We start from the raw sequence: 24,443 nt of genomic DNA, 5'->3' as shown, positions 1-24,443 counted from the left end.
TAACGTGTCATAAGACCCAGTTGGACTTCATTTGATTCATTTGAACACATTCAGGTAGAATGTCAATTCTACAATAACCAGATGAGAAATTTGATGTCATCGCGTGCTGCAGTTTCAAAAACTGACAATCAAAAGGCCGCAATAAGCTGTTGTCAATGCACTATGATGACAATTGATTTCTTCAAATATTTTATTAGGTGCGAGTCAAGGATATGTTTACTATGCATATTTTTCATCAAATTTAAGTCTTAGTTTTTATAGTTACTTTGGAAGGTTATCAAACAATCATAAAACCTTAAAAGATCATCATGGCACTAGCTGTCAAGAGTGATTATAGGTGATGTAAAATTCGCTTTGAGGAGTGCTACTTAATTGGTTTTGGTTGCAATGTCATTGCATCCTCGCCTCTCGCAGTGAACGCATTAAATACCACATTATTAAGTCTTAGTACACAAAGGCATCCAGCCCAGATACCTGTGTGGAATATGAACGTCACATGGTTGACCCAGGTGGTCCACCCAGGGTTTTTCCTCCTAAGCCAACATGAACAAGCACCATTGAGCTGACCCATGGTCTTATCGGTGTTACCTTTGTAATGGCTAGTGTTGCACAACATGCCCTGGTATGAAATGCACTTGTCTTTGCAGTGTAGCGTTTACATATTTTAATGCTTCCAATTTTATTTTTACTTCATAGCCTGCAATTACTAATGTTGTTTTCTTGCCATTCTAGATTGTGAAAGCCTTTGTTGTTTTGTTACCTGCCTACCAGTCGCATGATCCAGAAGAACTCATTAAAGAGTTGCAAGAGTATGTGAAAAAAGTAACAGCTCCATACAAATATCCGAGGAAGGCAAGTGTGGGTCAATAATTCGATTTCTTAAAGCACAGACTTAATTTAATATTTTATTAGGCTATTCATTTAAGGATGTACTCGCTTCAGAGCATGTCAAGCCAAAGAGTCCGGAATTAGAGTAATAGGAGTGAGTGGATTGTGGAGACTCTAGTTCTTAGATCAAGGCAATTGGCTAATATGAACAAGCATTGGCAAAGCCAGTAGGTCTTGCCTATGAGAGCTTTTGGCTAAACCAATGTTTTGGTAGCCATTCAGTACAGCAGAGCCGCTGTTTTGTAGCCATGCAGTACAGCAGAGCCACTGTAGTGCAGCATGGCTAAAAATCAATTTATAAAACGCTATTACCCGACCAGCAATACTGCATTGAGGGAGGGGATGGGAGAAGGACGCATGTGTGTGGGGAGACGACAAGAGAAGTGTGAGAGGGAAGGGCTGCCACCCCCCCCCCCCCCCAAAAAAATCAAGTACAACATAATTCAAACATATAAAATATGCATGCATTGAGAAAAAAATATACACAATACAAAAATTATATCAAAATACACATACCAGCGGATATTGCATCTTGGTTTAAAATGCCAGATTGATTTCGAAATACTAAAGTTTACGTTTTGAAACAATGATTTGAGCTTTGTCAACGACGTCAAATCAAGCTAGATTTTGGATGACTTGACACTTCTACTATAATTTGTTCTCACTTTCCAAGCGGGCTGAATTTGTCACCGCAATGTGCACATATTAAGGAGTGCTCTGGGCACAAAGCAGTAGGACTTCGTTACAAATCGAAACATAAAAATAAAAAAAAAATGTTAACTACTTTGTCCTCCACAAGGTGTGAATGGACAAAAATAGACAATCATATGTGGTCCCATATTTGATTATTGACATTTTCATAAAATGAAGTCTGCACATGCTTGAACCAAAGGACGGCAAGAAATACATGTTGTTAAAGCACCTGGTTTCCCTCATAGGAAGGACAGAATCTTTCTACGTACAAGAACCTCAACCAAAGACTTAGCTGTGACCGGTGCAAAATGTTCCCAGAAAAGGCAATTTATGGAGATCAATTGATAATAATCAACATTAATGCCCCTGAAAAACCCCACCAGCATCCATTTTACCACAGTTTATTACATTATTTTTGGGGAGCTAATATATTAGAAGTCTCACAATCCCTTCATGTACATAATTACAAATATCTTTATTTCATATTTCAACTAAGCCTTTTTTTTGTTCACAAATTCCTCATAAAATACATTCAGTTTAATATTCGCATAGCTCAATTGAATTGTCTAAATATGCATAATTTATGAAGCCTATCAGATTAATCTGCGTTCCATACCTTTTTTTCCCGTAAAACTATTTTTATTTAGTAGAAAAAAACAACCAAATCCCGTCATCACTATTGATCACGCAGGATACCACAACATTATAGCTGTTAAACACCCTGGTTTTACCCCTCCAACCCTAAAGCCCCCCCTCACAGACGAAGGGTATGCGTCACCCGTGTTTTTCATCCTGGTAAAACAGTTACTCCAGTCCCACCGGGCCATCGGAGAAGCCGCGATAGCTTCCCACAGTCGCCAGGCCTTCTCCCACTTACTGGGGCAACTCCTGCTTTCTTAAACCTGCCACCCTGCACCGATCCATGTCCATTTGTCACTGCCCCACACTCTATGATCAGCCATCCCCCACAAACTTACAACGTTGCGCTTAGCCACCACGAACCCCAGGCTGGACAGAAGTATGTGTTCCATATCTAATATGAAGACCTAGACTCGAGTTCCATGTTAAAATTTAGGTGTCAACAGCAAGTGCAGTTTGTTGGTAGAATCACACGCTTTTTCATGGCTCGAGCATAAACTTCTGGAAAACCATTTAATAATCAAAAATTATAAACAAAGGAGAGAAAGAAAAGAAGAACAGAAGCAACTATAAGACATGGAATACTTGTTGAACTTTAGGTATAATACAGAACACATCATACTACCTAGAATATGGCAAATTACAGAACATATTACAGAACATATCTCCGTTCATGCAAATCCTTGAAATCGACTTGGATTAGACTGCTGGGAAGATGGATTTAAATACTAGAAAATCAGACCGGTAGGGAGGTGAAATAAATAATGACAAGTTACTTAAAAGATCAAATTCAATGAAAGGGTACAAAGAACTGTATTAAGAGCAGAAAAGAAGTGAGGAATAACTAACAGGAGTGAATGAGGGAAGGAAATAAAGGCTGTGCCAAATTTATGAAGCACTGGTCGCAATTTTTGACCAGTATTTTTGCGACCAGTGTGGAATTTTGCGAACCGATCCATGTACCAATAGGTCAGTTTGTAAAACTCAAAATCGTAGTAGGTCCCAATTCAACCGATGACATGAATATTAGTGAGGTAGGTCGAAAATTTCAAACCATTATGATTTACTGCCATCACAGGGATCATGGCCAGCTGCGATCAGCAGACCACCATGTCTAAGATTGCTTTTAAATGAAGCAATTATTTATTTTAAATGCAGCCTGTTCTACTTTAGGAAAACAGGATGCATTTAAAAAAAAAAAGAAATTAAATGTTTAACTGACTTTTTATTTTTAAAAGCAGACAGTGGTTTCAAATATTACATCACTCATGACATGGTAAATGACTTAAGTGATGACATAACCAATTAAATTTAAAGACCATTATTGTTCAAATTACTAATGAGTTTCGCAGCCTTCAAGGTACTATCTGATGTCATAAGCAGTAGTTGATGGAGGGCAAAGTTATAGTTAATTCACTAAGCTAAAGGAAGAGAGCGAAACACTAATATGTGAGCATTGCAACGCGACATTAACGATTAAAACCAAAAACGATTATGAAGGCAAACTGCAACTTGCTCTACTAAATTGCAGATCACTGACTAGACACAATCATGAGATCCACGACCTACTAAGAGAAAGATCATCGGATGCTCTATTCCTGACCGAAACCTGGCTCACCAAGAGCTCCACTCCGGATGTCTTGGATGACACTCCAAGTGAGTACAGATTAGTAAGGCAGAATCGGGACGGCCAATTAGGTGGCAGCATCGCCATAATTTATAAATCCACAATGAAATGTGAGATAAAGCAAGCCGAACTAGAATACCGTGAGGCATTCTTATTCACGCAATTAGCAGCAGAAGATACCATCATAGCGGGTTTTTTAATATATAGACCACCAGGCCCAGTAACACAATTTATGGCGAGTCTTGAAGAGAAAGTAGTGCACCCAGCCCTCAGACATAAACAATTTTGGGTGCTAGGAGACCTGAATATACACTTTGACAACAAGCAGAATCATGAAATTGGTGCACTATGCAAGGACTTACTGACACTAAATTTAGTACAAAAAGTAGATATGTTAAAATGTAGTTCGCGGCGTAAACATTATCGGCGCCATCTTGTCTCTTTTCAGGTCCATGCGTGCGCGTAAGCAGCAGCCATTTTGAATGCCATGGTCTCTCTGCCTACTGCCGATAGCCAGCGCGTCTCACCCCCTCACACCCCGGCTTCGCAAGCACACACCCCCCTTTTTCCTTTGACAACCCCCGGTCTCTCCTACTTGGGCCCTAAACGCACCTCCAGCGCGACCCTGCCTCCGAGCCACATCCCGTGCTGAACCCCACACCCTTTCATCTCATTCATAAAACAGGCCCTTTTGATAACCTCTTCCTCCTTGCCCTATTGTTCGACCTGATCCCAGGCCATTACTTAGCCCAACAGATGCAGTTTATTGCCCCTACAGTAAGACCTCGCCTCACTTCAAAGGAGCGGGGATTAATCAATGCCCTCACACCCCTAGATCCGATCGATCGCCCGCATTCCCGTTCCCAGCGGAATGTCCAGCTGCGCGATAGCCATCACGCTGAGATTGGGGTGGGGACTCCTACTGTAGATATGTGTGGGAACGGGCCTGAACCGGGGATTCCAAAGACGCCTTTTCCGTACTTCAAAGCATTACCAAGAATGTGTTGCATGTAATAAAGTAATAAACCAGTGTATAAGAGGCCAGGCCTCAGAGATGTCGAGAGAGCACCTCGAGAAGATACCTTGTTGTCTGATTTGACGTGTTCTGTTCCGTCGGAAATAACCTCCTGTTTCCTGCCTTCCAGTCTCCAGCGCCTGCCTCTTTATTTGGTAATCGTGAGTTGGGTGAGAAGCGGCTAACGCCGGGCAAACCTTGAAAAGGGGTATAACGACCTGATCTGCCTGAACCCTTTTTTATCAATTGGCGTCCCAAACGTGGGGCCCATCAGCGACACGTGGATCCAGTGGGAGAGGTCCCGACGACGGAGTGAACGACTGCAACGATCGGGAAGTGCACCTGCCCGATAGACCCTCGTCTGGCAGCCGATCACCCGAACTTCACTGGTTCCGAGCAGACCTCTCTCGAGTGATCTATGGTCCTGACTGGGAACCATCAGGAGTGCCACAGCAATTACGGAGAATAGAGGACGATCGGGCGCTGGAAACGGAAGACGAGAAACCATCCATACGGTCCGGGTAAGGTCGTGTAACACGACAAACTGTGAAATAGTTGATTAATTAATTAGAAAATACTAGTATTACTCTCCGAATTGTTGGTTCTCTTGGAGATTCTCTGTCTGCAAACGGAGAAGAATAGAAAGTATTCTCTCTTCCTTTGCAGGTAGTGAAGGATAGGTAACGCAGGCTTTTGCCCCCGTTGTAATCCGTCGTGCCTATTTTTCTCCCCCACTGATTGATTGTTTGCCCGAACAGTGCTTGTTCGAGGATTGTTTTCTCGAGAATTCTCTGTCTACAAACGGGGAAGGATAAAAGTATTCTGTCCTCCTTTGCAGATAGTGAAGAATAGGTAACGCAGGCTTTTGCCCCCGTTGTAACCCGTCGTGCCTATTTCTTTCTCGCCACTGATTGTTTGATTGAACGGACAGTAATTGTTCGATATTGGTTCTCTCTTTGGGTATTCCCTATTTTGCGAATACTGCAGAATAGAAAAATTCTGTCCAGTCTTCGCAAAGTAGCGAAGGATAGGTAGTGCTGACTTTTGTCCCCGTTGTAACCCGTCATGCCTATCTTCTCCCCATTGGTCAGTAGTTGGTTCAGCCCGGACCGCTTATTAGAGGTGGATCATCCGGCTCCTCTGGAGGGCACCCCTAATAAGGATATGTTTTTAAAATATGGACTAGTCGCCGTAGCTTATAGTAAGTTATGGAATAAATATACTAAAAAGGATCAGGAAAGTCAGTGGCCACTGATAGGATCCTTCGATGACACCAAAATAAGCGTGCTGGGAACAGCCCTTTGTAGCAATAAAACCCACGCCCACTATGCTTGATAGTTTCGGCATGTGGCTCAAGGAAGCAGAGCAACAAAAGAAAAGAGAAGAAGCGAGAATAGGAAAAGAATTGCGAAAAGCAGCCCACATGGCCGCTAAGAAACTAGAAGAGATAAAAGAAAGAGCAGAAAGCAGACAAAAACAGGAATCTGAGTCGACAGGCCAGTGTCCCGTTAGGACCCCCTCTACGCTCTACCCTGAGCTGAACCCCAAACAACGGGCGAACGATGAGCTGCTGCTAGGTCCTCCGATCATCTATATGCCCCCCCATATGCCCCCTCCCAACCCCTAGTACAGCACTTGCCAGCTCCGAGTGCAAATGAGAATAGCCTTGAATCTAGTGCCCCAGCCCTCACGGCCTCCGCTCCGGCCGCATTAGTAACGACATCAGATGAACCCAAGACTAGCAAGCAGCCACCGAGTAGACTGAATAGATTGAGCAAAGATGAGCGAGAGGGAATTGACAAAATAGCAAAGGCACTGGTAGAACGGAAGGAGAGCGAGGAATACACGATGGATATGCACAATTCGCATGCCGGTAGCCACAGGCGACATTTCATTTTACGGTTTAGTTACCACACCCTGAACGCATATGAGGATAGGTATCAGAATCGGGGTCCTGTTAAACTGACAACGTTATATAGAAAAGTCGATATTGGAGACGAGGCCGAGTGTGACGTGGCGGACCTCTTCATGCAAACGCTTGAGGTCTTCCGCCACCTCATGGAACAGAAACCAGAAGTTAAGATTACAGTCCCCGAGACGACTGGGTCCCCATCAGAAGTAGGTAACACCATGATGCCTATCAGAGAAGCCGCCCCCTACTGGGTTCCCCCGCGAGGACAGGGAACGAACGATGATATCAACCATGCAGATGCAAAAGGGAGGGTCGTGTACAACTGGGTCTATCAACCATGGGATCGGCAAGACATTTTAACTTTTAGGCAAACCCTGCCCGATTTAAGAAAGAACCCGACAGCATTTTATACCGAACTAGGTACAGCCTTGGGCTCAACAATAATGACTTTAGCGGACATTGACTTGTTTTTCGGGTTATGTCTGCCGGCCGATGTGTGGAAGCAAATCCGAAAAGCCGACCACACAGACCTGTTCGGACATACCTGGAATCAACTCAGCGAACTAGATAGGCAGCGAGAGCCCGGAAAGAAACCTGTAAAAGACATACTGGAACTCCCGGACAAAATAGTTCAGAAGCTAAAGACATTGATCCTAGAGAAGAAGGTAGACTGGTCGGTAGTCACGGCTTGCCGTCAGAAACCACAGGAAGACGTATCAGAATACTTCTCCCGATTTGAGACGGTGTTCTCCGACTACAGTGGCCAAGACATGACCACTGCAACCGGACAACACCTATTCGTGCAAAACTACGTGAAGGGTCTATCACAAGAGGTCTCCCAGAAATTACAGACGAGCGAGAGTAGTTGGGGGGCCTCCAAGCATGCAGCCATCCTTCAGATGGCTCAGTATTACGAACACCAAAAGAACGAGAATGATATGGCGACTGAGAAAAAGAAAAAGGACTTGAAAGAACGAGTAATGATTGCCCAACTGCAAGGAGTGACGACAGGAAGGGAACGGTATAGAGGAAACTACCAGTCAAATGCCCCTAGGAATACACCCCCTAGAGACCACACACCTGGCGCTCCACGAACAGACCTCGATGAGAACCAGTGTGCGTTTTGCAAAGGATTTGGCCATTGGAAGTCCCAATGTCCGATTCTTCAGGAAATTATTAAAAATAAAGAAACGAGAGACACGACGAATGGCCCCAGGTCTAAAGGGCAGGGACAAGGGCACACCCACGACACCAACAATGACAAACCTAGCAAACCGAACACGTTTGACCGTCCCCGACAGAATCAGTGCCAACAGTCTGACTGCGACAATGCCCGCGACTTTGCATAGGACGGCCAAGGGCAAGGAAGGGATCCAGTCGAGCTCTATGTTGACCAGCAAGGTCCTTATGTCACCGCTAAGGTCCTAGGTACGAAATCTCCGTTCCTGGTAGACACTGGCGCGACACGTAGTGCGTTATCTAAACGACTGATTCGAAGGGCACCCTTGTCTGGCTCACAAATAACATCAATAGGCTTTGATGGAACGCCCTCCACTAACCCCTTATCAGCACCGGTCTCCTTCGACTTGGACAGTAACCCCACTGACACGACATTCCGTCTTTCCTCCAACACTCCCGATGCCATTATGGGACTTGACTTACTAAAGCATTTTCGAGCCACTATCAGGTGTTCGCGGGACGGGGTTCGAGTCATTCTGTACGATAACCCGACTCTGCTCAGACATCATCATGCACGACACATGCTCTCCATCTCTGACACTGACACATCCTTACTTGATTCTCTACCTCTGTATCTATGGGCAAAGACTGATGCTGATGTAGGACAAATGATGATCGACCCCGTGCGCATAACTGTCCGCCAAGATGCGATACTCCCAAAACTCCCACAATATCGGATATCGCCCGAAGGTGAGAAGGCATTGGTGATGATAATCCAGTCCCTGGTAGAGGCAGGAGTGGTAGAGGAAGTAGTCAGCAACGTTTGCAACAGCCCTATCCTACCCATTGTAAAGAAGCAGGGCGAAGGAGATGAGAAAGCGTACCGCTTCATCATCGACCTTAGAGAGATCAACAAGGTAGTTGTACCTCAGTACCCTGTAGTCTCAGATATCGCCACCATTCTGACCCTGATTCCTTCCACAGCCACCACCTTCACTGTGATAGACCTCAAAAACGCTTTTTTCTCCATCCCCATCCACCCAGATAGCCGCTACCTTTTCGGCTTCACATTAAAATCCCGCTCATATAGATTTTGTAGAGCTCCCCAAGGTTACACAGAAAGCCCTAGCATCTATAGCCAGGCACTCAAGAGACAGCTGGACGCCGTTCAGCTGCCGGAGGGAGTGGTGTTGATACAGTACGTTGATGACATCCTTTTGGCGGCCGACACCACTCCACTTGCAGTCACAGCCACCATCCAACTCTTGCACTTCCTCGCGGAAAATGGCCACAAGGTCTCCAAAAAGAAGTTGCAATTCTGCCAACCCCAGGTCACCTACCTAGGCCACCTCTTGTCCAAAGACGGGAGAAAGCTTACACCCGATCGAATTCAGGTCATTCTAGAAACCCCTGTCCCAAAGACCCAGAAACAAGTCCTCTCCCTGGTAGGCCTCACCTCCTTCTGCCGGCAGTGGTTGCCAAATTTCAGCCTCATTGTAAAGCCACTACTTTCCCTACTAACCAAAGATGTCCCCTTCCCACTCCCTTGGACCCCCGAATGCTAATCCTCCTTCAAAGAGCTTCGAGACGCCCTTTGTTCTGCGCCAGTCCTAGGAACCCCCGATTACACCAAACCCTTCTCTCTCTACACTCACGAAAGGGAGGGGTGCGCTTTGTCTGTCCTGACTCAAACTATCGGCCCCAAGCAACGACCATGTGCCTATTTCTCTGCCACCCTTGACCCCGTAGCGAGAGCCTTGCCTGCCTGCCTTCGAGCCGTAGCCGCCGCTGCTGTCTCTATCCGACAAAGGGAGGGGATAGTACTCTCGAATTCCCTCACGGTATTGGTGCCCCATGCTGTTGACACCCTCCTAAACCAGACTAAGACGCAACACCTGACTAGCGCACGACTGACCGGATACGAGCTAACCCTGCTTGCACCCCACATTACGCTGAAAAGATGCACCACACTGAACCCAGCCACCTTGTTGCCTCTGCCCGAAAATGACCCAAATGTCCCCCCTATACATGACTGTGTGACCCTCACAGACGAACAGACTAGGAGTAGAGTTGACCTCCGAGACACCGCCTTCACAGACCCTGACGGAGAGCTATGGGTAGACGGCTCTTGCATAAAACTCCCCGACGGCACCACCTCAGCTGCCTATGCAGTTACCACAGCCCAAACCGTAGTTGAAACTGCCCGCATCGCGCAGCGATCCGCACAGGCGGCAGAACTGATTGCCCTCACACGAGCATGTATTATAGCGACAGGGACTACTGCAAACATTTACACGGACAGCCAGTACGCCTTCGGAGTGGTTCACCATTTTGGACTCTTATGGAGGGAAAGGGGATTCTTGACGTCCCACGGCACGCCCATCCTCCACGGAGATTTAGTCTCCGCCCTGATTGAAGCAGTCCTCCTTCCCAAACGATTAGCGGTAATCAAATGTCAGGCACACAAGAAGGTGACAGACTTAGTCGGACAGGGAAACGCGCTGGCCGACATCACTGCCCGAACCACAGCTGAGAATAGGACAACGACACGTATGTATGTGACCAGGTCACAAGCAGAAAAATGGACTGACGCTAGGGAATCGATTAGGGACATCCAGATGGCCAGCTCACCACACAAATTGACTGAATGGGCACGGGTGGGATTGAAAGACGAGGAAGGCTGCTGGCGGACAAAGGACACAAACAAATGGTTGCTACCCAATTCATATCTGATCCCCATACTGACTATGGCTCACTCCCCTGCGCACATAGGATCTGCCCCCATGATCGAACTCATCTCCAAGGTCTGGCACAACGACAAAATCCCCGACTCAGCCAGACGCCTGGTCCAGCAATGCCTTATCTGTTTACAACACAACCCTGGGAAAGGAACTGTGGTACCCCGGGGAGGGTTTGGGGTCCCCGATCATCCTTTTGAGGTCCTCCAGATGGACTACATCCAACTAGAAAGATGCCAAAGCCTGAAGTATGTATTAGTCATTGTGTGTGCTTTCAGCAAATGGGTAGAAGCCTATCCAACCCGTGATAACACTGCCATGACCACTGCCAAAGTACTACTGAAAGAATTTTTCCCTCGCTACGGCCTCTGTCGAATTCTATGGAGCGACAACGGCCCCCACTTCATAGCTGAAGTTATCCAACTAATCTTGAAAGGGCTGGGGGTAAAACAGAGGTTCCACGCCATCTTTCACCCCCAATCTGCTGGCTTAGTTGAGCGACACAACGCCACACTGAAACTAAAACTGTCGAAGATAGTGGCCACCACAGGACTTAAATGGCCAGATGCCCTCCCACTGGCATTGCTATCGATGCGCTCCACTCCCACTAAGCACCATTTGACCCCCTACGAAGTTGTATTTGGGCGACCCATGAATCTCTGGACTGCCCCTAAACCGACTTCCATTCACGACATCCCAGACGTCCTACTGTCTGATTACTTGTGCAAATTGACTAAAACGTTGTCTGTCATTCATCAGCAGGTGCAGCAGGCCATCCCCGATGCTTCCAGGGGTCCGGGTCACGATATCCAACCGGGAGATTATGTGCTGATCCGAAATTTCCAACGGACAAAGAGTCTGGAACCCCGGTGGACGGGCCCCTGGCAAGTGCTGATTACCACCCGAACGGCTCTTCGAGTGGAGGGGAAGCGACATTGGCTGCATGCTCACCACTGTAAGAAGGTCTCCTCGACCCTGACAGAAAACGTCAGTACCGAAGAAGAACTGCTGAACAAAGACCGGCCATCATTGAACTGTTATCCGGATACCGAGGCACTCGAACTTGCAAAATTCTCTGATCCCACTGTGCCGTCCAGGGAAGGGTATTTCCTGCGTCGAAAGGAAGGAGCTTCGGCTAAGTAGAACCACAGACTAAGTTGAATCTCAGAACGGTAGCCTAAACACAACCAAGGGTTACCCGAAGAGAGGCTAAACGAAGTCAGCGGTTCTGCCCACTACCGAGCACCTTGAAGATGATGGAAGAGCCAGATAAGAAGACGACGGAAGCAACAGGAAATACCCGTTATCGAAACCCAAAGACTGACAGTATACACAAATCTTTTTATTGTCCTCCTCTTTTGCCTCCTCCTCATGACTTCCTTCTGGATCATGGAAGAGAGCGCACCCGCTCATCAGATATTGCTGACCACTGCACAGCCAACCACTATGAAAGAACATCACCTGATCTCCCTTTCGCCGCAGCTCCGAGAAAGGCGTAAGGAGTTCTGGAACAATTCCTTCGTGCAACTGTTGCACCAACACAACCTTGCCGCCAACGCCACAAACTGCTGGATCTGCGGGTTGCTCCCGCATGCCACCGGACACTCCATCCCTTTCATCCCTTCCCCTTTTTCAGTTCATGGTTCTTGCCTTGCCTGGTTGACCCTCTTGCAAGAGAGCTACAAGGACAACGCCACTTCTGGTCAAACAGTGTCACACTTCTACCACGGGTTCTGGCTGAACAAAACCGGAAGGACGTCTGCTCCCTTTTGTCCTTTGACCTCTGGTTCCTCCTTCCAGATGGACATCCCTGCCAAGGAGCGAGTCGAAATGCAGGTGGTCCATAGTCCAGCCAGACCCACCTTCTCCTACTTACGAAAAAGGAACTGCTGCCACTCTGACGGTGGCTCTGTCTGTTATCAATGTCACGGGCCTCGTGTGCCTCGAAGGTTTGGGAACACAGCCGGTGGGTCACAGTTCCTGCCACATCACCAGAACATTGGACTCCATCGATCCCCCCTCCTTTGTTGCTTCTCCGAATATGGAGAAGTGTGGCTCACTGGTTAGAGGAGGCAGACCTGGAAGCAGAGGTCAGCCCGGGACCAGGGTTCAATTCCCGGCTCGGCGGTGTCTTGAGTCTTAAAATGTCCATGGACTTGACAATTCTCGCTCCGGTGCCTACTCGATTCACGGGTTCACACTCTGCGACTCTGGGCAATAGCTTGCTTAGTCTCCACAACGGCCCCTCGCGGTGGGATGCCTGGCTTTCACCTTGCGGATTCCCTGCTGGGGTTATCTCACAGGGGAATACCAGGACGGGTTCCCTAAGCAAGCGCTTAGAAACCGCTCGGTGATTTGCGCTATATAAATTCCTGTACATTTACATTTACATTTACAATATGTACTTTGTTTGTGGCACCAAAGCTTACACTTGGCTTCCAAAAAGTTGGGGGGTACTTGCTACATCGCCTTCGTTCTCCCTCCAACGTACGTGGCCCCAGCAAACCATCATCGGCAGAAGCGCGCAAAAGACGTTGAACAAGCCGACTCCACCGGAGCACAGTTCCTGGATGCAGTGAAGGGACTTGTTCCTCTGTGGGGCCCAATGGCAAACAGCCGCGCCATCCGACATCTGACCCAGGCAGTAGAAACGACCATGAACATCACGGCTGGCATCCTCACTAACAATACGGCCGAGCTTCAGGCAGTCCGCCTGGTGGCTCTTCAGAACTGCCTTGTTCTAGATGTAGTTCTAGCTGACCGAGGAGGAGCATGCCGCATCATTGGATCCAGCTGTTGCACCTACGTGCCAGATAACTCGCCCTCAGTCTACAAAGCAATCGAACACCTCCACAGACTTTCCTCAGAAGTTCACCAAGAACAGGAAGAATGGTCGCTTGGAAACTGGTTTTGGGGCATTTTGAAGGACTGGGGATGGAGGTTATTCACATTTATATTGATACCGGTCGTGATACTGTGTGGGTGTTGCCTAGGTATTCAATGTTTGCCACCTCTGTGTTCGCTCATTGTTAACTGCATATGTCCTAAGACTTCAGACTTCAAAACAGAACACATGAAAGCATTGTATGACCTCGAAATAAGAAATATAATGGGGATTGACGTAAATTAACAAGCTGGCTAGATATGTTGAAAAGGGAGGACTGTTAAAATCTAGATCGCGGCGTAAACATTATCGGCGCCATCTTGTCTCTTTTCAGGTCCATGCGTGCGCGTAAGCAGCAGCCATTTTGAATGCCATGGTCTCTCTGCCTACTGCCGATAGCCAGCGCGTCACACCCCCTCACACCCCGGCTTCGCAAGCACACACCCCCCTTTTTCCTTTGACAACCCCCGGTCTCTCCTACTTGGGCCCTAAACGCACCTCCAGCGCGACCCTGCCTCCGAGCCACATCCCGTGCTGAACCCCACACCCTTTCATCTCATTCATAAAACAGGCCCTTTTGATAACCTCTTCCTCCTTGCCCTATTGTTCGGCCTGATCCCAGGCCATTACTTAGCCCAACAGATGCAGTTTATTGCCCCTACAGTAAGACCTCGCCTCACTTCAAAGGAGCGGGGATTAATCAATGCCCTCACACCCCTAGATCCGATCGATCGCCCGCATTCCCGTTCCCAGCGGAATGTCCAGCTGCGCGATAGCCATCACGCTGAGATTGGGGTGGGGACTCCTACTGTAGATATGTGTGGGAACGGGCCTGAACCGGGGATTCCAAAGACGCCTTTTCCGTACTTCAAAGCATTACCAAGAATGTGTTGCATGTAATAAAGTAATAAACCAGTGTATAAGAGGCCAGGCCTCAGAGATGTCGAGAGAGCACCTCGAGAAGATACCCTGTTGTCTGATTTGACGTGTTCTGTTCCGTCGGAAATAAACTCCTGTTTCCTGCCTTCCAGTCTCCAGCGCCTGCCTCCTTATTTGGTAATCGTGAGTTGGGTGAGAAGCGGCTAACGCCGGGCAAACCTTGAAAAGGGGTATAACAACCTGATCTGCCTGAACCCTTTTTCATCAGATACCCAAACACACCAAAAGGGCCTCATTCTATATACTATTTTTTCTAATTTTGTGGAGATAGAGGTGGGAACACCATGGCCAATCCCCTGGTCAGATCACCTCCTAGTTCCTTTCAAAGTACCTTCCCACAGGAAAAAGTTACAACAACCAACAAAGAAAATTACTACCAGGAAGTGGAACAATGTCAACTCCGCCTCCTTTTCACAAGCATTGATGGAGAAAAACCTCATACTAGATGAAGATATAAATCATGGATTACAGAGGCACTAGATGAGGTAGCACGATGGAGCACTAGGACGCCTAAGAGAGTGCAAAAGCGCCATGGTTCAATGATGAACTAATAAAGGCCAAAAAAAAGTGTAAAAAGCTTGAACGAGCATGGAGGAAGGAATATTGTAGCAAGGCCAAAGAATATTATAAAAATGAATTAAAACTATTCCACTCACTAATTAAGAAATCCAGATGTATATTCTACTAGCAGCCCGTCCCGACGTTGTCCGGGTATGAATTGCTGCCGGCCAGTAGTATATTGTTTTGTAGGATTTCGTTTTGATAGCATTTCTTATCTGTGACAGGTCTGTGAAACGCTCCGATTCACAGTGCAGGGGCGGCTCTAGGCTCATGGTGGCCCTGGGCAGGGAGCGTAGGTAGGGGGCCCGGAAGAGGGGGTCCGGGCGGGGCGGAGCGCGCAGGCCAGTAAAGAGGGGAGGGGGTCAGGGTGTTTAGAAGTGGAACGACCAAATCCCTGCCAGGGGCCACCACGCAAATATGTATCCATCCTCAGAGGATTAATATATTAAGGATATATATTGGCGTGGTGGCCCCTGGGGATTGGTGGCCCTGTGCAGGTGCACAGCTTGCACATGCCTAAAGCCGGCCCTGCACAGTGCACTGCTGATGCACTTAAGAGTGCACGTTCAGTAGTGTGTGAACTCGAGTTTCCCTACTTTATTTTTCCTTGCAATATTATATAGCACGAACTCGATAACATAGCATGAGCACAATTTACATTACAGAAGAACACATTCATTTGTGGTAGGCACGGGGAGACAAAGCGATTTGCCTGGAATCACAGGATGTTGAGCTGATGCAGAGATTCGAACGTAGCTCCCCAGCTCTAAAGTTCGCAATTCTAGAACTTGCGGCGGGAGGTGTGTCTAAAAGTGTATGTCGGTGCTGCCCATCAATGAGAGAGACCTGTGCATTTTTCAAATCGGTGGTGAAAAAATATGAGTATGTTGCTGGAGATGTGGGCTGCCGTGCCACCAATGTACTTACCGGGGGAGGGTAAACACCCATTATTCCGCAACTTTCTTTCCACATACTTTCATTACGAAAGTACCATGACTCCGCAATGCCATTATAACGCATGGCATTACATTTTATATGCTTTTACCACGCATACATTTACAACGAAATTCGTTGTAAATGCATGAATGGTAAAAGCATGTTTTTTTTAATGTTTGGATAAGGTAAGTATGGGTATAGGGGTATATGTTTTGGGGTACTGGGGTATATGTTTTGGGGTGTTAGGGTATTTTAGGGTTCAGATATAGTTTTGGGTTATGGGGTACAGGGGTAGTTTTAGGGTTTAGGGATAGGTATGGGTTTTGGGGTACAGGGGTATTATTAGGGTTCAGGGCTAGGTTTGGGTTTTGGGGTATAGGGGTATTTTTATGGTTCAGGGGTAGGTTTGGGTTTTGGGGTAAAGGGTTATTTTTATGCTTCAGGGCTAGGTTTGGGTTTTGGGGTACAGGAGTATTTTTAGGGTTCAGGGCTAGGTTTGGGTTTTGGGGTACAGGGGCATTTTAGGGTTCAGGGGTAGGTTTGGGTTTTGGGGTACAGGGTTATTTTTATGGTTCAGGTCTAGGTTTGGGTTTTGGGGTACAGGGGTATTTTTAGGGTTCAGGGGTAGGTTTGGGTTTTGGGGTACAGGGGTATTTTAAGGGTTCAGGGCTAGGTTTGGGTTTTGGGGTACAGGGGTATTTTAGGGTTCAGGGGTAGGTTTGGGGGTACAGGGGTATTTTTAGGGTTCAGGGCTAGGTTTTGGTTTTGGGGTACAGGGGTATTTTTAGGGTTCAGGGGTAGGTTTGGGTTTTGAGGTACAGGGGTATTTATAGGGTTCATGGCTCGGTTTGGGTTTTGGGATACAGGGATATTTTTAGGGTTTAGGGTTAGGTTTGGGTTTTGGGGTACAGGGTATATTTATAGGGTTAAGATGGGTTAGTGTTTAAGGGTGTTGGGGTATTTTAAGGAGTAAGGGTGGGTTATGATTATGGGGTGCAGGGGTATTTAAAGGGAGCAGGGTGGACACCCGGAGCTGGAATGTACAGAACCTGGGAAGAAAAAACAATGAAATATTGGGCATAATGCTCGCTTTTTTTTCCCGTAATCCCGCGCCCCACACACGCCCATGCCCCAGCACACGCCCACAGCACACGATATGAGACATGGCATGAAGGGCGGAACGTACCACACGCCCCCAGGGTTTGTCACGCCCACAGCACAACACAGACACGCCCACAAGGGACTACTTTGCTGGCACGGTTCTTTTACCTTTTAAATGTATATGGTGGGCGTCTGGATAGCCTATGTCCTTCTGCTGCAACTGCCCTTTCCAACGCTGTATTGGGTGTTGTGATTGGTTCTGTGGTTCCTGAGATTACCCGCCTCAAAGGTTTGAGCTCTCTCTTTATTATATTAGTATAGATATAGATATAGATACGGAAAGTATTAAAAAAAGCCAGCAACGCCCCTAGAGAAATGTTCACAATACTGAAATCTCTCAAAACACACAGAGATAATGATGACACAACTACCTCTGTGGAGAGCTGTAATAAGATAGCAGAATTGTTCACAGAGAAGGTGAAAAAAATATATGACACCTTTACGGTGGAAGCAAGGCAGGGGACTAGCCTAACCAATGCAAGCCAAACAAATTTTATAGGCGTGGCCTTGGATGAATTCAAGATCCAGGAATTAGCAGAACTTAAAACCACAGCCAAAGGTATAAAGTCTGGCTCACCTCGAGACCCAGCACGACCAGAAATAGTATTGGAGGGAGCAAACGCGAATATGCCATAAATCTCAGAGCTTATCTCTCACTCTTTCCAGATGGGGGTGGTCCCCACCAAATGGAAACAGGCGATTGTCAGGCCACTGAAAAAAAAACATCAATAGAAAACACTGTGTTCGAAAACTTACGCCCAATCTCACTACTTCCTTTCGTAGCAAAAATGCTGAAAAAATAACTAATAAACAACTGGTAGACCACATCAATATGAACGACCTATTACACCCCTCCCAGTCAGGTTTCAGAATGGCCCACTCAACGGAGTTGGCACTACTCCTGGCCACTGAAGAATTGAGAAAATATGCAGACAATGGACAAATGGCCGCACAGATCCTGTTGGATCTCAGTGCGGCGTTTGACACTGTATCGCACAAGCTACTCCTCCAAAGGCTCGAAGCTTGTGGCATCAGGCAATGTGCACTGAGATGCCTGAATTGCTTCTTCCAGACTGAGCTTCCAAGTGACACAGCTGTCAAAGAGTATTCCCTTGTCCCAGGGGGTGCCACAGGGTTCAATTTTGAGACCCACTCTATTCAATCTTTATGTGGGACCACTGGCTGAACAAATGGAACAACATAATGTGTTGATCGTGTCCTACGCAGATGACACACAGCTGATTGTGCTGCTGTCTCAAAATGAGGATCAGGCTGCAATCTGCTTCTCCAAATGTTTAGAAGAGGTGGTAGACTGGATGTCTAACCACTGACTCAAACTAAATGGGAGTAAAACGGAGGTAATGATTGTGGGCAAGGCACCAACCATATGGTCATCGGCATGGTGGCCTGAGTCACTGGGACAACTACCCACCCCAAAAGTAGAAGTAAAAAAACTTGGAATATGGTTTGATGCAGAGCTGACATTCAACAGCCAGATTCGGAAAGTAGCAGGTAAATGCTATGGGGCCATGGAAATCCTGAGGAAAGCCAGGAAAACAATTGTACATGGGTTAATAACCTCCCAATTGGATCATAGGAATGTGTCATACCTCGACAACACAAAAAAGGACTGTCAAAATTACAGAGAATGCAAACCGCGGCGGCTCGATTTGTACTTAGTCTACCGAGAAGAGCCAGTAGGAAGAAAGGACTGATAGGACTACATTGGCTGCCAGTGGAAAAGAGAGTTATGTTTAAGGCAATGTGCCACTGCCATCGCATTCTTACAAAGAACAGCCCAAGATACCTTCAACCACTGCTAACCCAATATATTCCAGGACGGAATCTAAGATGCATGGGGAAAGCACAGGTGACGGTACCAAGAATATACAGTGCAAGAATGGGGGCTTGCTCCTTTAGATACCTTGCAGCAAAGACATGGAACACCCTACCAATGGCCCTAAGAACAGAGCCATGCGAAAGCAGACCTGGTTGTTTGCCAAAATTGAATAACGGCTCCAACAGGTAGTCGATATTTCCTGATAGGTAAGCAGATGATAGCACACCTCCTCAGATCCAAGATCCGATGTCTCAGCGCAGGGACACACTGTCGGTGTAACCAAGCGCTCTACAAATGGGAAAATAAATAATTAAACTAGAACTGCCCTATTTCAGGGCTATTTTAGTTTTTCAACATTAGTTTGTTTCTCAATTCAACATGTAACTATAACATCCCATAAGCCTTTGATTTTTCTGTGATATATATATATATATATATATTAGACATGCACACACACACATATATATATATACTAGGGTAGTGAACAAGGCGGTAACGCCGAAACGCGTCTAAGCAGCAACTGATCTAAGAAATAAAAGTTTGGATTCAGATTCACGGAGTCAGCGCCTTCTTTGATTGTGAAAGTTTGGCATGCAAGAATATATATATACTTATACACTCTCACACAACTATAACACAAGCGCAGGGAGCGGGTGAGAAGCATGACAGATAGCCACCATCGGGGAGCTGGGGGAAGGTCGTTAAAGAGTATGAATGGGGGATTTGGATCATTTAGAGCGAGAAAAAAGAGAAGGTGTTTGATATGCAACATGTAGAACAGAGGGTGGGGGAAATTTGAATAGAGAAGCAGCACATGGGGGAGAGAGCTAGAAAACAAATGCAATCCAACATAGTGCTTACAGAAAAAAGACACAAAAGAGTTATCTTAGTGCAAGCAAGGTCAGTAATGGAAAGATACAAATCAGTCAGTCAAAACCCAGAGACACCAAAATACTTCAAGGTGGGGAACAGACACATAAATAGAGAGGCAAACCATTGAATCAGGTGCTGTGAATAGAGACAGATAACAATATCATGAGCAGTGGTTTGACCCAAAGCCCATTCACTATAACTATTTTGGAATCAATAGGCCTGGTCAACAAAGCAACAGCTGTTTGCATGAAAAACCTAACCCGTCCAGCTTAACGAAACGGCAGCAGCTGCATCTCAGCTTACTATTATAATTTTTATGTTATTCTCATTGATAAAGGACAGAATGTATATTTCGAACTATGTACAACTATTAGAGAGCATTCAAAACTGCATGTGTAACTATAGTGTTTTAGTTAAACACAAAATATGGACTTTCTACATGTGTTGGAGAACATTTGACCTTTCAGAGAGGAATTTGAATGAATTTGCTTTCAAAACGAATATTTACTCAATGCAATGTATTTTAGCTCTAAAATATCAGAGTTTGAAGCTGTAGCGCAAAATATATATATTTTTTGTTCTTGAACTGGTAGGTGGAGTTTGTTCCAGAACTGCCGAAAACAGTCACCGGGAAAATCAGAAGGAACGAACTGCGAAACAAGGAGTGGGGAAAGCCATCAAATGACTGAATTCAGACATTTTAATGTTTTTTTTTAATTTTACTCCTTTAAATTTCATTAATCCAAATTAGTTTTTTTAAAAGGTTTCTGTTACGTAATATACAACATATTTCTTCTAGGTTTAAAAAAACCTCTACATTTTATACGTGTTTTTCTTAAAAATAGGAATTTGAACTAGAAAATGAAGGTTGTGAACACTACTGCAAAATCAACATGCATTAGGTAACTTTTTGTATTGGCCCACTGTAAATAAATCTGGATCAGCTTTTGGTTGCTTGCAAGTGCCCTGTACTTTGTGCTAAGTTCCAAGATCCCCAAATCAGTTTTAAATCCTGTGATACTCACAAACATATTTGTGTTTCTTTTAAAATGTCTTCAAGTCCAATTCCATTTATGCGCATTTTTGAGGGCCTAGAAAATGTATTTGGTCTTAGTGGAGTGCATTGTAGATATATCTGTGTTGGTCAACATGTGGGCTGTTGGATGAAATTTCTTCTAGCAAGTATTATGTTTGAATAAAAAGAAAGTTTTAGAAAAATTGGGAATATATAGGAAAACGTGAACCAAATAAATACCTGTCTTTTCCACTTAAATTGCACCACTTCTTCCACTCCAATAGAGGGCCCCGAAATCACTGCCAGACAGCATATAGACATTACTGGATCACTTAATTCCACACATTGTTCAAGATGGAGCTCTCCCTAAGAGTAGGCACCATGACCACTTTCAAAACAAAGAGCAGAGTTAGAAACGTTTGAAATGTTTCCAAACCTTCCAGGCTTGACACGCTAAAGGTTGTGATAGGTCCTTGCAATCTCATGGACTCACTTAGATGACAGTTGGGCAGTGCACCTGCACCATCACCTGAAGGACTTTATGTTGTTCCAAAAGCATATGCTGTAAAGGATCTATGCAGTTAATGGTGAACTCACCATTGTAAGACTGAATGTCCCTGGGATAATAAAACACATTAATTCTGAATATTTTTGTCAAGATTTTTATAGATTGACATGATTACGGATTTTAATGACATTACTTGAAAAAATAAAATTGTATGTACTCAATGTGGACTGATTCAGAGTCAAATCCTCTGTTAAATTATGTTACCTTTGTGTATTTCTAATGGTTGTTCAGGTCGAAAAGGTACACAAACATTTTACACATCCCTTTATTAAGTACTATTCATAAGAATCAGCAAACCAGTTCAATGAACGTCATACCCTTCTATATATATCAATTAATCTATCAGATAGCGAATATGCAGGCATACACGCTGAGCTATTTACAGGTATCGTGTACAGCAATCAGATATTCTATCATGAGGATTCTGCCCTGTTCATTTACTCACTCAGTTCGTTCATTTAATTTGACTGTCAGCCAATACAATTCCCTGTGTGGTTGCCACCTCATCCTATGTAGGAAGCTCCAGTCACTATGGCACATGTATCCTGTTGTTGCTTTCTTAGAGTCCACATCTCTAGTGTAGGTGCTGAGGCTGCTGCTCACTGCTCCATCAGGATTCAAGCAAGCCGGGCCGACGAGGCTGAAATGCCAGAAACCGGTCCCCGGTAGCTTGTGTCCTTTCTGGTGAAGAATTGGCTTGGTAGTTTGGTCTGCCCTGTTCCCATGATGCACTGGGCCAGGGACAGACTAATTTGCATATAGCCAGGTTCTGAGCTGGGATGGGGCAGTGAGCTAAATAACGGTGATGGATCAAGCCCTGATCTTTGGACTGGGTAAGAGTGGTCTGCTTAATTCAGACACTCTGTTCATCACCACCCCCTTTTCTGAATCGTTTTTGGCCACTATAGGTGTGGCAGGGTATACTCAGACATGAGTCCCTTGCTCACTGCTCCATCAGGATTCAAGCAAGCCGGGCCGACGAGGCTGAAATGCCAGAAACCGGTCCCCGGTAGCTTGTGTCCTTTCTGGTGAAGAATTGGCTTGGTAGTTTGGTCTGCCCTGTTCCCATGATGCACTGGGCCAGGGACAGACTAATTTGCATATAGCCAGGTTCTGAGCTGGGATGGGGCAGTGAGCTAAATAACGGTGATGGATCAAGCCCTGATCTTTGGACTGGGTAAGAGTGGTCTGCTTAATTCAGACACTCTGTTCATCACCACCCCCTTTTCTGAATCGAAGCTGCTCTTCAAAGCACAACCATTCACCTTTTTGCTAGAGTCAGGCCCAATCTTATTAAATTCATTACTTGTTATCAGTTTTCTTTTGCTTGGTAGGATTCCGAGCGCACGTAGTTTCAGGATCAGTATTAACAGTCTTTCACCAGCCCTGAGACGCCCCACCAGTGCTTAACTTGTAAAATATGAAGTGCAGGTGCTCAAATGTTTGTCGGAGGCCACACCTACTTTTCTATGGCTCCACCCACCTCCGCTGCTGGCTCCACCCACTTACTCTATTAGCTCCACCCACATCCTCAACTGGCACTGCTAATAGTTAGATGTTAGAGATATATATTCCATACATGATTTTGTATCACCCATCTAGACCTACACGCGCAAAATAATGTGAGCCGCCCTGATACCTGCAAGCTTCTGAAGCCTGACACCACGCCTTAAGTCCTGCTCTGCGCCTATTGCAGGTATGATTCATACATAGGACAGCCCGTTCGCCTTTCCTAGTGCGACCCTTTTAATTCCCGTGCACTAAGCACCTTTATATATGTCTTTTAGGTGTGAACACGACATACCTACGCCACGGCAACCTTTGTGCCCGCGTGCAGGTAAATACTTTCCACTTCTCATGGAGTCTGAGTAGGCATTTTACAGTACGTCAATGTACGTCTGACACCAAATTCTGTACTTTTTTGCAGAATCTGTTTCCCAGTCCCTGTCCTGAAGAGAACCTTGAATACTTAGGTTCGAAACGCGTCGACAATACCACCCTGTGGCTACAACAAAGGGTGCCGCTAGGATGTAAATCATACCACCACTCTGTATCCTAGCCTTGCAACCCTATTTAACATTACACCACAAGCTTTCGTTGACAGGCAGGCTTGTTTTTGATCTCAACCCCGCCTGTCACTTGGTTTTTTCAATCTCTAGGACTGGTTCCCGTTTGTTCGCTTATGGATTAATCTCTGCACTGTATATAATTGCAATTTATTTGAATTATTATACATTTGTGATTGTCTTTTGGTGTGTCTAACCAATCTTTTGTTTGATTCTTTGTTGTAAATTTGTAAATGTGTGCATTTGTAGATACTGTATATATGAACCTTTTGAATTGACAGTGGTTTTGTTTGTGCTTGTGTTTCAAAAAATTGCTGATAAATGTAAAAAAGAAAAATAAACTTGTTTGGAAAATTAAATCCAGTGGTCACACGGTACAGATTGACTGTGTGTCTGGGGAATTGTTTCACGAATAATCCTGTCCAGCCACCCTGTTCTGTTTTTCCAATAGTTAGATGTAAGCATGGAACTGTCACACATAAGCACCCAGGCCAGAAAGCATGGACATTTCACACAAAGGCACCCAGGCCAGAAAGCATTGAAACGTCACACCAAGGCACCCAGGCCAGAAAGCATGAAAATGTTACACAAAGGCACCCAGGCCAGAAAGCTTGAAAATCTCACACTGTACTCAGACCAGGAAGCATGGAAACATCACACAAAGCCACATAGGCCAGAAAATATGGAAACGTCACACAAAGGCACCGAGGCCAGAAAGCATGGAAACGTCACACAAATGCACCCAGGCCAGAAAGCATGAAAATGTTTCACAAAGGCACCCAGGCCAGAAAGTTTGAAAATCTCATACTCCACTCAGACCAGGAAGCATGGAAACGTCACACAAAGGCACCCAGGCCAGAAAGCATGGAAACGTCACACTAAGGCACCCAGGCCAGAAAGCTTGAAAAT

General features: G+C 45.7%; 1 protein-coding gene across 1 annotated transcript in view; it reads left to right on the top strand.

The window, feature by feature from the left end:
- The window catches only part of LOC144786123 (acyl-coenzyme A synthetase ACSM3, mitochondrial-like), a 606,835-nt gene extending 585,206 nt beyond the window's left edge, over positions 1-21,629 (top strand). The window contains 2 exon segments of the mRNA XM_078665089.1: positions 733-852; positions 20,479-21,629. Of these exon segments, the coding sequence (XP_078521215.1) occupies positions 733-852; positions 20,479-20,574 (216 nt within the window). The 3' untranslated portion in view covers positions 20,575-21,629.
- The last annotated feature ends 2,814 nt before the right edge of the window (positions 21,630-24,443 follow it).

This window comes from Lissotriton helveticus, chromosome 10 (assembly GCF_964261635.1).
Source record: "Lissotriton helveticus chromosome 10, aLisHel1.1, whole genome shotgun sequence".
Taxonomy (NCBI): Eukaryota; Metazoa; Chordata; class Amphibia; order Caudata; family Salamandridae; genus Lissotriton; species Lissotriton helveticus.
Note: the sequence above shows the minus strand (reverse complement) of the source record. Positions and strands in the feature narration are given on the sequence as shown.